Source organism: Acomys minous, assembly GCF_964271855.1.
Source record: "Acomys minous genome assembly, chromosome: 1".
Classification (NCBI taxonomy): domain Eukaryota; kingdom Metazoa; phylum Chordata; class Mammalia; order Rodentia; family Muridae; genus Acomys; species Acomys minous.
In genome coordinates this window covers 106,557,845-106,572,660 of record NC_140483.1, presented here as the reverse complement: position 1 = coordinate 106,572,660, position 14,816 = coordinate 106,557,845, and the positions used below count along the sequence as shown (strand labels likewise).

At 45.3% G+C, this 14,816-nt stretch overlaps 1 protein-coding gene across 4 annotated transcripts in view; it reads left to right on the top strand.

The window, feature by feature from the left end:
• SULF1 (sulfatase 1) overlaps window positions 1-14,816 on the top strand; it is a 161,350-nt gene that overhangs the window by 104,584 nt on the left and 41,950 nt on the right. For all 4 annotated transcript variants that reach the window (XM_084773252.1, XM_084773250.1, XM_084773251.1 and 1 more), the window contains exons 6-7: window positions 4,145-4,296; window positions 6,920-7,089. In XM_084773252.1, the coding sequence (XP_084629378.1) occupies window positions 4,145-4,296; window positions 6,920-7,089 (322 nt within the window). The remainder of the gene's footprint in view (window positions 1-4,144; window positions 4,297-6,919; window positions 7,090-14,816) is intronic.

Here is a 14,816-nt window from a genome sequence, read left to right as displayed (position 1 = left end):
CTTAGCCCAAAATTGTAAGGTTTAAAAGAAATCGCTTATGGTTGAGAGGCTGCACTGAATGCAAAGGAAAGAAAGTGATGCGGAGCTGAAGAGCTGTGGCCACAGCCCGCTCTGCTCTCAGGCTGTTTGAAGGACTCGGGCTGTTTTTCTGACATATAGTTCTCTTTCTTGTCCAAAATTACACTGCAGTTCTGCTTTGCTCACTGAAATTACCTTGTTTCTTTCAATTACATTATTAAAATACAATTATAAATAGTATAGGAAATCATATGAGCTGAACTTTTGACACATCCATTCTATTTCAGGCCGTAAGTGGAAGGAATCTGCGATGAAAATTTTAGTTAACTAATTCATTGTGCGCTGATATCTCACTATGCTGCATAGGCTGGTCTTCAACTCCCATTCATGTTGTTTGTTTGTTTGTTTTGTTTTGTTTTGTTTTGTTTCAAGACAGAGTTTCTCTTGTGTAGCCTTGGCTGTCCTGGACTCGCTTTGTAGACCAGGCTGTACTTGAACTCACAGAGATCTGCTTGCCTCTGCTTTCACAAGTGCTGGGATGACAGACGGGCCCCACTGTGCCATTCTTAAGTTACCCTCCTGTATCTGCCTCTACTATACACATACACTTAGTGCCCTACTTGGCTTTGCTGTACATTTTTTTCTATTATAAATTACTTTACATAAGTTACCCATTTTCTAATGTTCTATCTTTTTTACAGATTTATTTTCCTTGTAACAAGCTTGTCTATTTACTCTCCACTAAAAGACTTAATTAAATTTAGAGTTTTCTAAGATAAGACAAGCTTATGTAGGTTATGATGTTATAGGTTTTTGTTTGGTACATAGGCATGAAATGTTACATACATGTACCGTGTCACAGCATAGTGGGAGGACAGTGAAGCTTAGGAGAAAAAGAATGCTCTCATGCTTGCACTCCATCTGAGTAAACCAAATTTATAAATACAAATGTGTAGATCACAATTTCACTTGTTCTTCGATTACATCTATAGTTATTACAATGAAATTCTGCCGTAGGCATTAAAATGTCCACGAACACATCATTTACTATACTAAACGAGACTTCCTGAGCATCAGATCTTCTCACAGTTACTATTACTGATGTTTTTAAAAGGCTTTTCTTCAGATAGTGAACACACATTTTTATAAGTGTTATGCAATATGTGGTCTTAGCAGGAAGTAGTACACCTCACGTGCATGCTCACACACACACACACACACATACACACACACACACACACACACACACACACACAGAGTTATAACCCCATCTTTCTTAACTCCCCATCTTCCAACTCCAACCACCTCCCTCAGCAGGTGTGAAGGCAAGTGGGGTGATGTCTAAAAGAAAAGAATGGAACAGAAGGCCAGGGTGATGCTGGGTAACCCTGATAGCACTAGCTTAGTTGAGCTGCCATCACCAAGGGAGGGAGAAAATTCAGTGCTTATAACCAAGCTATTGATATGGTAATATGGACAAGAAAATCAAGGCCCCTTTAGAGAGAGACCTAGATGAATAGTACACGTGGACCAGAATGATCCAAGGCCCAGGTCATCAACCATAGAGCACTGCCAAGAAAAGAAGCCAGGGATGATTAGAGATGAGTCTCAGTGGCCAGAGGCTCCAGCGATGGGTGCTGCAGCCTGGGCTTGGGCCTGGGCTCTCTTGCAGCGAGATAGGCAACAGGGCATCTGGAATCCTGAGGACATTTGCCACACCCCATTAACACAAAGACATGGAAAACCTGGAGGTGGTTCTGAAGGCAACAGCAAGAGCTGGTAACAGACTTGAGGGAGTCGTGTATAAGGGATGGATTAAGACAAAGGGAAATCTCCATGGTAATGGCGAGAAATAGTACGAAGTGACCTAAAAAGCACAGCCATAAGGGAAAATGGGAACTAGAGGAGAGAGAACTTTTTTAATAAAATAAGTCGTACTGGGGGACAAAACCCAAACCAACCTGTATAACAAGACAAAACTATAGATCAAGGGGTCCATGAGCCACCAAAAGGTAAGGTATTTTAAAATGTGGGGTCATGGTGAGTCTAACCATCATATAAGAAGCCCCCAATACATGCCAAGCATTACCTTGAGTCCTTGACCTCTGGACCAGCCTCTTTGGCCCACATAACCCTCAGCTACCATGCTTCTCCTAAGGCAGACCTTCAGGACAGTGCAGGAAGGAAGAGGTAAGGAGCTGCCCGCAGATGCCTGCCTGGGAAGCTTGCTCTCAGTTTCATGTTCCAGTTGCTAAGTTCTTTTACAAAACTCTTTGAAAACAAAAGGACAGAAAAGTGAGGTGAGTGAGCCCCTAGGGATGAGGAGGAAGGCAAAGAGAGCAGGGCCCTGGCTTACTGGGCACTAGCTCCCAGAGCTATCCCTTTCAGAACTGAGGAACTGGCAGGATCAGGTCTCTGGTCTGCTTCTCCTCATACCGAGTTAGACCTCATTTTGTTAGAAAAGGAAAATTATTTTGTATTTCTAGCTCAGGGAGGAAGCCAGGAACGCCATGCAGTCAAGCCTCTGACACTTTGCTGAGCACTCATCAACCTGCTTGGGAGCCAGTCTGGATGCTCCAGCTCCCAGACACTGGCTAGCTGGGCTACTTGGTTGGTTCATTTGCAGGGAAAGCATTCCTCCAGGGAAGAAACTAGATTGCTGTCCTTTCTTTCTTTCTCTCTTCTTTCCTTCTTTTTTTGTGATTTTTAAAAATCTATTTTATGCATATTGGTGTTTTACTGCATATATTTCTGTGTGTCCGTGTTGGATTCCCTGGAGCTAGAGTTACAGACAATTGTGAGTTGCCAGGTGGGTGCTGGGAACTGAACCCAGGTCCTCTGGAAGAGCAGACAGTGCTCTTAACCACTAAGCAGTCTTTCCATCCCCCAGAGTGCTGTGTTTCTCAGACTCAAGTCCAGATTGTTTTCAAAGTAAATAAAGCCTAAGGAGACATATAAACTTAAGATGCCTTAAGGAACTATATTCAACAGAAACATGTTAGAAGAACAATTCAACTTTTAAAATGTGTAATTAAAGTTTAAAAAAAAACACATACTTGTTTAAAGTCCAGAGTTTGTAGACTCTCCGGAATATACTCAGTCCATGAGGCTCAGTGTGAGAAGCGTTGCTGGGATCCTGTACTATACAGGAATGAAGCCTGATCCCTCGTGGACCATCAGGGTGAGCCATGGGCATTCCTGGCTATAATCTTATAATCTTAGCACTGTCATAGAGACAGAAGCAGGAAGATTGACAGTTCAAGGCCATCCTGGGTCACATAGCCAGACCCTGCCTCAAAAGTGTGTGTATATATATATATATATATATATATATATATATATATATATATATATATATGATAGATGATAGATCGATAGATAGATAGATAGATAGATAGATAGATAGATAGATGATAGATAATAAAAACACAAAGAAAGTTTCCATCAATAGGGACAAAGCTTACTCAAGAACGTTCCTGTGTCTGCAGGAGGACAGGAAGGGTGCATCAGAACCACGGGGTACAAAACTGTGGGTACAAGACAAGTATTTGAGTGAATCAGGATGGACTCTGGCCTTGATTCATGATCAGATGTGGATAAGGAAGAGAGTGGGAATCAGGGTGCCCTTGCATGTGCTGGACTAGGTGAGGAAGGGCTTGAACAACAAAGATATGTGAAAAGCAAGGTGAACTTCTGGGGGTGGGGGTATGATTCACCAGTCAAAGAAAAAGCAAGAACACTTAATTTTGTCACAGAGAATAGGTTTCAGTGTTTCCAGCCCTCACACGGCAATCACATGCCAGATCTCGCTCTGGCTCTTTCCCAGTTCATCCAGTCAACTGACCAGATGGCTATACTCTGCTTTCATTGCAGGATTGCTCCAGAAGCAGATCCCTAAGAGTGCACTTGGTCACTATAATCCATGCGTTTCTGTCCCACTTACATGCATTTAAAAAACAAAGCGTGAATGTCACCTTGACAAGGCCTGAAGGCAGAGGGCTGTCAGTGCTGTCATCGGGTGAACTTCCATCTCGCCATCATTTTTCAAGTCCTAATTTCCTACCTCCGCATTTGTTTATGATTAATCACCTCACGTGAGAAAATAATCTTTCATTCCCCATTGCAGCCTTTTTTGGAAAATACCTCAATGAATACAACGGCAGCTACATCCCTCCTGGGTGGCGAGAATGGCTCGGATTAATCAAGAATTCTCGTTTCTATAATTACACTGTTTGTCGCAACGGCATCAAAGAAAAGCATGGATTTGATTATGCAAAGGTAATTTCCAGTGTAAAACGGCATCAATTTGTTTCTGCGCATAATGGGGGAAAGGCATTTCCAGGGACTTAGACTATCTGCAGAGACGGGCTTTCTGTGTTCTCACAGTGTTCAAATGAGAGATTTTAAGGCAATTTCCAGCTCCAGACGAGAGGGCCTCTAAAGGATCAGTGTTTTTGTCTAGAGAGGCTTTTTCCCCCTTTTCCCTCATCAGGATGAAAGGCAAGCAGTCTTTGATGAATGTACCATCAGGAAAATCATACCTCCTTCTCTCTGTCTTGTGAGAATTTTTGTTTTTCCCTCTCTCTCTTGAGAGAGAGAGCTTGTCCACATAATCAAATGTGCATCTTGTACTGTTTTGCTTTTCAGTGGCTGCAAGTATATTTTGTCTGTGGCTTCAGCCTTCCACATGAGAATAAGAACAAAGTGGTGTGGCCAGGAACCCTGGGACACTGTGTTAATTGCTTTTACCCCCATCTGACCAAATGTAGCATTTGTGACAAGGACATCTGCCCCGTGACAGTGAGAGTTCACAATAGTCTAAAGCTGTCAGGCTTAGGATGGCCAAATCAACCTAGAGAAACTGTCCATGGTTCCCAAACAAGTAGGCGCTAGATTTTAAAACTTACAAAAGCGAGCCAGACACAGTTGTGTATCTATAATCTCAGCTCTTGCAAGGCTGGGGCAGATGAGTTTGAGCCAGTTTGAGCCAGTTGGGGCTGCGTAGTGAGTGCAAGCCAACCAGGAGTACTTGGTGAGACGGCAGCTGAAGCACAAGAAATCACAGAGATGTTCTTATGGTCCCTAAGTTCAATTTTTAAAAATGAGATGATAAAAGCGGAGGGAGGAATAGCTTTAAATTCAGTTTGGTAATTTTTCTAAAATATTCTTTTTCCTGCTGGATATACCCATCTGATTTTCCTAGAAATGCCTCCAAACCAGCTGCATCTAGCAACCTGTTTCAAAGGCATTTGGTAGAAAGAGAAAGGGAACTAGATTACTGTCCCGCATGCCGGTGTCTGTGCCTGGACCGATTAGAGAGCAATGGGCTTGGAGACAAATGGGGTGTAAGCCCAGGTCTTTTCTAACCTCTGGAAAACAAATAAATTCACCAATGCTGCTGATAGGCTTCCAAACATCAAAGTCAAGTGTCTAGTCAGCAGGCACCTTGAAGGCAAATCTGAGCCACGTCCTCATTGTCAAAGACAAGAAAACTCAGCTTGGAGTAGTTCAGCTACTCGCGTGTCTATCCTGGGTCATTCCCCTGGCTGGGGACAAAACCAGCCCAACCAAACGATGCAGGCCATGCACACTAATTGTCGTTGCTGTCCCTTTCGATCTGGGGGATTGGCTTCTCACGCTCCTGGTTCAAGCTATTAACCTTTTATTCCCTGTTGTCCTAAGGAGAACAAAGTAGTCATACAGTTCGCTCCAAATACTAACTCAGCGCAACGTGCTCATTACCACGGCTGATTAGGTGCCAAAGACAACTGTGTTGGAAAGGAGCATGTATGCGTGCATGTGCACGCGCATGGGGCGTGTGCATGGGCGTATACATGTGTGCATTCGAAGGCATTAAACAGACTCTCACATGGAAAGGTGGGAGCAGCCTTTGGACTTATTCTAACAAGGGCATATGAACACAGATTTCTTTTCCCCAGCACTGCCCTTGCAGCTGTTCTGGTCCATAAATCCACAACATGTGACCAGCTGTGCCGGGGGAGTCTTTGGCTTTGTCATCACTGCTTAAGAGTTTCTGACCAAAGTTTACACTAGCGTTTCAGGCCAGTGACACACACAGAGGAAGCAGGTGCCTTAAGTAAAGTTCCTGTCTTCTCTCTCCTCTTCCTTCTGCTTCCTGGCTGCCCAATTCTAAGCTTGCATCACGCCCCACCCTCTATACTATGGGTTAAGTCGATTTTTTATTTAGCAGTTCAAATTGGAATCCAGCAGCTGGATTACTTTCTTTGTATAATTAACGGTATAAGCTGCAGGAAACCAAATGCTCCCATGTTTAAGTGTCCCAAGCCAATGACTCGATAAACTGTTGCAATTGGTCCCTGCGATTTCAACAATGCCTTGATGGTGGCAGATGGGTAATTTAAAGAAAAGAACGCTTCCTGGGTTTGCACATTTGTATGTGTGCTACCGTGTGTGTGTGTGTGTGTGTGTGTGTGTGTGTGTGTGTGTGTGTGTGTGTTCTGAAGTTATGAATGTGAAGTGGGTGTTTCCCACCCTTGGAGCAATTAAATGTTTTGCCAACTAATTACGTCAGTGGAACCTGAGAATCAGATACGTACCCGGTGTTTCCCGTGCTGTTGAATTTGTATTGCCCGGTTTAATCGTTATCTTGGGCAAACACAACTTGCCTCTTTTCTTCCCTAATTGCTAAATTGTACATATCCTTCCCCACTTGTTGCTAAGCTAGCTACCCTAGAAATGAGCAGCCGCCCATTTTTCTCTGTTCTTGGAGGTGGCTGGCTCTTTGGGAGGCTCTCTTCCCTCACACGCTTTAGACCTTAGCCCTAGACTCGGCGGGTAGATTCTGAGGAAAGCGGTGTTCAAATGTGATCTTGAATGTCAACCTTTGTAATTTTTGTTTTGTGTCAAATGTATGTTTCAGGATTACTTCACAGACTTAATCACTAACGAGAGCATTAATTACTTCAAAATGTCTAAGAGAATGTATCCCCATAGGCCCGTTATGATGGTGATCAGCCACGCAGCGCCCCACGGCCCTGAAGACTCCGCCCCACAGTTTTCAAAACTGTACCCCAATGCCTCCCAACACATGTGAGTAACAAAACCAACAGTGAACCCCGTCGAATAGGGGACCTGGCCTGTGCTCCCCAACTTCTCCTCCTCCTTCTCACCCTGCTTCTTTCCACTCTGCGCGGCCCTAAGGCAGTAATGCCAGCTTTGAGGTGTCAGGATGTGAAAACTGAGGTATAGAAACGCCAGGCTTGCAGCAAAAGAGGTTTTGATTGGGGAACACTGTTCCAGTGTCTGCCAGTAGCTGATGGAAGGAGGCTCACGTCGGGGAAATGAGGGCAGTTTTCACCTAGAGTCCCTTTCAGCGTTGTAAACGATATTTTGGAGCATGACCTAATAGTACGAATAGGGTAGGAGCGCTTTGCTTTGCATAAGCCACAGTGCAGCCCCTCTCTGCTCTCTGGCTATAGAAACGCGGCTTTATTTTCTTTCCTAGGCAACACAGGAGCAGCTTGGCTGCAGATGTTCAATGAGGCTTGTGCGGAAGGCAACTAGAGTAGCTTGCCTGGGAGGCCCTCTCAGGTCATGGCTTTAAAATAACCTAATGTTTCATCTTGAGAGGAGGGGGCGGGGAGGCTCAGGGGAGGCCCTCGTGGCAGAGAGAAGCTGGCGGGAGAGAAGAGAGCTGCAGTGTGCTGATAATCCACATTGGCCAACGGTGGAAAAGGCTAGGTGCCTTGGCAGCGAAGAACACAATTTTGTTGTTGACTCTGTCAACACAGTTTCTTCCAACTTTCAAGCCCAGTATGAAACCTTCCACGTAGAGCAGCTGGTACTGGGTCTGCAGAAAGCATGCTCATTCATAAGGAACCATTATCCCAAACCTCCAGAATTGATTCATGATCTAGCTGTGCTTAAATCCCCCCCCTTGCCCATCCCCCCCCCCTACCCCCAGCCATCTCTCCTAGGTTTCTAAGATCCCAGACAGAAAGAACCTTAGGGAAATAAAAAAGTAACTACTGATGGAATTGCCAGGCACTCAGAGTCCTGGCAGGAAGTTTTATTTTTATTCTTACTTAGTATCTTTCTGTAACCAGCCTTCCTCCGTCACATGACCAAACCTAACCAGAATGAGGTCAGAGCTGACTTAGAATAAGGACTATCAATACACAGGAAGCAAATTGGGTCACCTACTGAATGTGCTCAGGAGGATGCAAATATGACGTAGACATCCAAGACAGTTGCTGCAGCCGCTGTTTTGGACTCAGCTCTACGCACAGACTCCTTCCCCTGCTATGGACTCTGCAGGCGGATTTCTGAGCGAAGCCTGTTAGCAGGTGGCTCTCTGATGTAGCTCAGTCACAGATCCAGTGCACAGCCGGTTCCAGGGGAGGAGAGTATCTCTCGGGCTTCTTCAGTAACGACTTGAAACTCTCCTTTCCCTCCTTTTTGACTCACATGGTGAGGCTTCCCTTGGTGAATCAGCAGTCGCACATTGCTATCCTAAGATGACTTTCTCCAACCCTCTACTTTAAGGGAGCTCTCAGTCTGCAGACAAGGTGTGGCTATGATATGGCATTCCCTGGTTCCTCAGAGGTCGGCCTGCCTTTGAGGCATCAAGGCTAGGTCCTAAGCTTAGACAAAAGGTCCTGACAGCACTTTCTCACGGAGAGGAGTCGGCTTGGGGCTTGAGAGGAGGCTTTCAGTAGCAGTTTTGACTAGAGCACACCTTGGACTCTAACACTGAAAGTTACACATCAAAGGTTGTCATACACCAGAGACTGGCTAAGGAAGATCCTGGTGGGTACCCCCCTTAAAAACTAATAAGCTAGGATGGGAATCCAACCCCAGCTTGTGTTAATAAGGATTTACTGGGCAACACAGCCATGTTTATTTGAGATCCACCAAATGAAGCCTGTGACATAGTCTGTAAGACTTATAGGAAATTTGCCCAGTCCCACACCTTACAGGGATGATGAGAAAGTGTCCAGGTAGGCATGGCACTAGTAGAACCGGGAGTGTAAAGTCCACAGCACAATCACAGCACCACTGTAGGGAAGGTATTTGCATCTTTTGGAAGAATAGACTAAAGAGCATTCAGGATGGACCAGGATGGGGAAACATTTGCAGGAGAGTCTGCAGCCATGGCGGCGATGGCTGCAGGAACAGAGTATAGCACAGACAAGGCTCACTGCACGCATGAGTTATTCTAGGACAGTCATTCCTCAACCTGTGGATCACGACCCCTTTATCTGTCTCCAAAAAAAATGTTTACGTGATGATTCATCACACTAGCAAAATTACAGCTATGAGGTAGCAATGACAATAGCTTTGTGGTCGAGGCTCACTAAAACGTGAGTGACGGTATTAAAAGGTCACAGCATGAGGAAGGGTGCGAGCCACTGCTCTAAGGTAAGGCATGCTGTAGAAGCTGGGGGTTGGGGTACAGATAAAGCTCGAAGGAAAAATGGTCACAAGATATTGGCAATCTCAGTTAGTTTGCACATAAGTTGGGTAATAAGAAAACATGAGCTGGCTTGATCATTTCCACATGGGAAAGGCTTGGACTCTTTCTTTATACGCCTAACAAGCCAGCTGTGCCCTTAGCACTGACTCAATGAAGTCAAACCTTCGCTGGGCAGAGTGAAAGCACTCAGGCCTGAATCGCAGGCAGTTTCTTTAGCCTTGGAGCCTCCAGGGGCTCATCTGTAAGTGGAAACAAATGAGGCACCTTGATGTGATGTCACACACAAGACTTGAGAGAGGTAGCAGAGGTAACGTTTCCACACGGGGACACAGAAGCCACACTGTTGGTGTTCTCTCTTGTTGATCTTTTTCTATTAAGATCATCCATACGCCAATGTCAGTATGAATGACCCACAAATAGCGTGATTCTGTGCTGTCTAACTTACGGTTTAAAGAGAGCAGGTAGAGAAATAAGTCTACACGGGGCCATGGTGACAGGGTAATCCCTTGACAAGCTAAGTATTGGCTGCGGAGGACCTCTTACATCTGGCCATTCTGAAAAAGAACAGATCTGGCCTGTCATTTTTTTTTTCTTCCTAGTTGTACATTTTTGCCCTGGGCAACTGCCAGGTGAGGGGTCATGCCTAGCCATAGGAAATGAGCATGCACGCAGTCAGTGGGTGATTCGGCGTCTTTGCCACTAGGACTCGGGTTTTGTACACCCAGCTTGTAGAGATCCACATGCCTCCAGCAGGTCATGGAAACTTCGAGTTCCTGGCTGCCGATAGAGCAAGGGAAGGAATGAGTGTGCAGGTTCAGAGTTCAGGCCTCCAACAAAAGGAGCGAGACAAATTGGCGACAAGCTGCAGATTGTGATGCCCAGAGCTCTGGAGAATGGCTGGCTTTCCTTAGTAAAAACATCAGCAATGCAGTCGAGGGGTGGCACGCAAGCAGTGAAGTGCTCTGCAGAGGGGCTTGGCAGGCCCTGTGGAACCAGCGCGGAGCTGAAGGCTCTCCTCTGGTGGGGGACGCTGGTCATGTGGACACTTTGCTTCAGGTCTTCCTAGGTGGCCAAACATCACCGGATCCCTTTTATCCAGCCCTGAGCTGTAGCTATCTGACACTGGAGAGAGTGGATCAAGTTTCCATGGTGTTTGCCTCTCTGACAAAGAGAGAGGCCCATTGAAAATCGGCACACTGGCTTTACAAACTGAGGGGAGAGGTCACGCCTCCCAGTGAAGAATAGGAGCGGATTAGTGCTCCCTTGTTCACATGGGGGGGTCCTGTTTAATCAGACAGTAGCCCAGCCTGTCTTGGCCTCCAAGAAATACAAGAAAGGCTCCCGCAAGGAAATCCACATAAAACTCTTAGCATGAAACCCTTCCTTGGGCAGAGCTCACGCTAAGCTTTCAGGAGATACTCCCCACGCCTACGATAATGTACCCCCACGCCTTGTACCTCATCAACCCTGGATGTTAATTTTTTTATTGTTTCAGTAGGTGTTTCTTCCATACTTCATACAGAGAAAGAGACAGTCAGACAGACAGACAGACAGACAGAGACAGGGAAGGGAGAGGGAGACTAAGAGACAGACAGATAGAAAGAGACACAGAGAAATACTGCGGGGGGGGGGGGGGGGCGGGGGCAGACTACTAGCCAGAGCTGTAAAGAAACATCCTTTCTTTGACCTGGAGAAACATTGAGCAGTTAAGCGCCTTACTGTTTCTCTCAGAGGACCAGCACCCATGTCTCATAACTGCCTGTAACTCCGGCTTCAGGGCATCTGATCTCCCTTCTGGCCTCTGAAGGCACCTGTACTTGCATGCTCTTAGCCCCCATAAACACACACACATATATTTCAAAACACACACACACACACACACACACACACACACACACACACACACACTAAATCTTTATAAAAATATCTTAGCCTGAAAAGAATTAGTACTTTTATCTCTTTCACAAAAACTATTAAAAGTTATACTTCTGAAGATGAGTAATTTAAATATGCCATACAAATGTCGAATTTGGGCAGAACTGTTCCCTTTCCTATAAACCTAATCTGTTCTTTCCACTTTACGATGGACCCCTATGCACCCAGAGTCCTGAACTTGGCAGTGTGACTCCAGAGGAACACAATCACATAGAACATCCTATGAATGGTGTCCTAACAGCTTTGTTCCAAGGCAGAGACAAAGCACCTCTCTAGCTCCTGGAACAGGGAGCCTGAGCCTGGCTCCTCGTTTAGTTGTAAAATTAATTTCTGCTTACCAAATGAATCATGTTGAGCTTACCAGCCAGCTGACATGAAAATATTTTTAGGATAGTACTAGAATTCTTCAAAAATGTGTTTTCAGAATTCAACTAGCATATGTATAAAAATATAAATGTATATGTAAAACATAATAAAAAATTAAAAATCAAAAAAAAAGTTCAACTAGCAATTTAACTATAACTAGCAATTTTCTTAATTGTATGTTTTTTTTTTTTTAATTAAAAAACATGAAGTCCCAGTTGTTTGCTTTAGTGAAAACCTAAATGGCTTTGTTCAGGTCACATGAGTAGTAGTGACAAAGTTGGAATCAGATGTCAATTTTCCTTGTCAGTTGCTCTTTCAGGCCAGGCCTCAGTCCATGTCACAGCCACAGTGAATGTCAGAGTGGATCTTGCATATTTGCTTAATTCCAATTAGCATTTCTCGGCATCATTAAACAATTCCCTATTCTTATTGTATGCCTATAATCAAGATCATTTGCTCTTACTCGGCATGTGTTCAAGGGTTATCTGGCTAAAGACATTTGAAGTCAGGTGGGGCATATCTCCATAAAGTCAATTAAGTCAATTCAGGGTTTTATTTTTAAATTTATCTATTTAGTTTTACCTCCTGATCATAGTGCCCTCCCTCCTCTCCTTCCAGTCCCACCCTCCCACCCTCCTCTCCCTATCCTCCTCCCCTTCTCCACCCCCCACCAACACCACCAACCCACCCCAGCTCATCAAGTCACATCAGGACTGAGCTCATCCTCATCCACTGAGGCCAGGCAAGGCAGCCTCCTTAGAGGAAGTGATCGAAAGCAGGCAACAGAGTCCATGTCATAGGCAGCACCCACGTCACTTACTAGGGGACCCACATAAAGATCAAACTGCCCATCGGTCACATATTTAAATTCAGTTTTAATGAAATTGAAGATGGCATGGCTTGGAGAGTGGGTATAGAGTCTCTAGTGTAACGCTTTGCGAGTGTGTCTGGAGCCTGCAGAATTGGCTTGCTCCCAGGACTGGGACTAGCCTTGCCACTCACTGGCCGAAACCCCTATTGGTGTCTTTTTTGTTGATGTATGCAACTAAAAAACAAATGAAGAAAACAGATGTTCGACACATCAATGAAAGAAATCTATTTTCACTGGAATGACAGCAAAGACCATCAATATTCAAAAGGAACCACAAAGTTCACTATTCTCCAATATGGATTTAATATGTAACACATGCGTTTCTTGAAGCTATTTCTTGGCTACTAAGAATCATACTTTTAAAAAAAATCTACCCTCCAAAGAGAAAGGTGGCATTGTTGATTTATCAGAATCCTTTGTCCTGCTTTTGTCAATAAGTAACACCGGAAAGAGATCCAAGCTCCAGAGAAAACTGTCGTGCTGTTGAAGACTGGACTCTACCAGTGTGGCCAGGTGTGTCCCACCGCCCTGAGCAAAAGACACCTCCCCCCAAAAAAGCCAGAATAGAGGAAAGCAGCAAGCAGGGAGGCCTCACGAAGCAAGTTCAAAGCTATTCAGCCCCCAGAATAGTCAGTGGAGAGCTACAGATGTGTTTCTGAGATACACAGATCTGTTTAAAACCTTCATTTCACAGGCATCAGTTTTTAGCAGGCTGGGCATCTGAAATAGTGATGATACCACTGAAATAGATTCTGGGGCCACTTTCTGCTTTGTTTTCTTATTGAAGGAACAGAAACGCCACAAATAATGGTCTGATCCTTTGTCCTCTCAACCTTAGAGTGATATTCAGTGTTATGGGTGCTGTGTCCTGTGGGCCAGACTCTACTTGCAGCATCAGTTAGCATTCGGCAATGGGTGGGAGGCTCCCGGGGAGGGAGCAGAATTACCTGCCATTGGTTGAAAGGCTAAAGGTGAGGGGGGACTCCCTTTAGATAGAGAAAGCTGTGCTCACCTGTCCCTCTTGTGACAGCTGGGGTATGGGGACCTCTGTGCTTGGGAGCTTGGGTCACTGTGACAACGCAGATGGAAGGAACAGTGGCCTTTGAACTGCTGGTCTGAGCATAGAGCAGGAGCATTAGTGAGCTAGCCTGTAAGCAAGGGTAGAATGTGACTCCAGAGTCTGTGTTCAAGAGTCACACACACAAAAAAATCTCAGCCCTCACAAGAACCTCTGCAAAGCCATTGTACAGATGAAGAAACTGAGGCATCACCTCCCCTCAAAAAAAGAAAAAGAGAAAGAAAAAATGACCTGCCCAATATCATGTCTTAGCACATCACAAAACTGGGACGAAGAATGAGATCCGACTCATAAGCATTTCAGACAGCTGAAGGCAGTCTCCCGATGTAAGTTCCCCCGCTTCTGTCAGTGGAACCGTCCCTCAGACAGCTCCAGGCCTTCTTTGAGGAGACTGAAGTCAGTCCTTAAGCAAGCGAGCCTTAATTATCCACTGGGGGACAGAAGGCTGCATCTTCAAGGAATTTGGCAGACCGCAGCAGGAGGCAACCACAGTCTTTGGCAAAAGATCACTTTTCAACAAGGTTGTCAATCCCAGCAACCCGGATCTTCCACCTGTGTGTGTCTCCGAACAGCTGCTCTTCTTGGGGGCGGCGGCGGGGGTGGGGGGTGGAGGTGGGCCAAGGGGGAAGAGCAGTGGCAGTCTGTCTTCCTTTAAAAAGCAAATGTATGCCCCGGACCCCTGCTACCCGCTGGGATCCCACCTGCAATGTCATCCTCCGAGCTAGAGGTCATCTCCCACATTGAGAAAGTCAAAAAACTACGGAGGGAGGGTGGACAGCTTTGACAACAGGCCCTGAACTCTCCCTTTTAATATAAGCCAGATTTAACATATGTCACTCGGGAAATCCAGGAGTCCAATTTGAGGCTTGTAATTTGCTGCCAGCTTCCTAGCTCCTCAAAGTGAGGTGGGGCTGCGCCGCCGAGCACATCAAGGTACCTGGTGGAAGATGTAATTTGCCCACTGTGAGCCTGCATGTCGGTTCCCTATTGTAATTTTTATTTGCGTTGAGGTTTTGTGGTTTTAAAAAAGTCAACTAGATTTATTTTTAAATTAAGCCGGCCTAACTTCAAAGGCAGTGAGGGGAGGATGC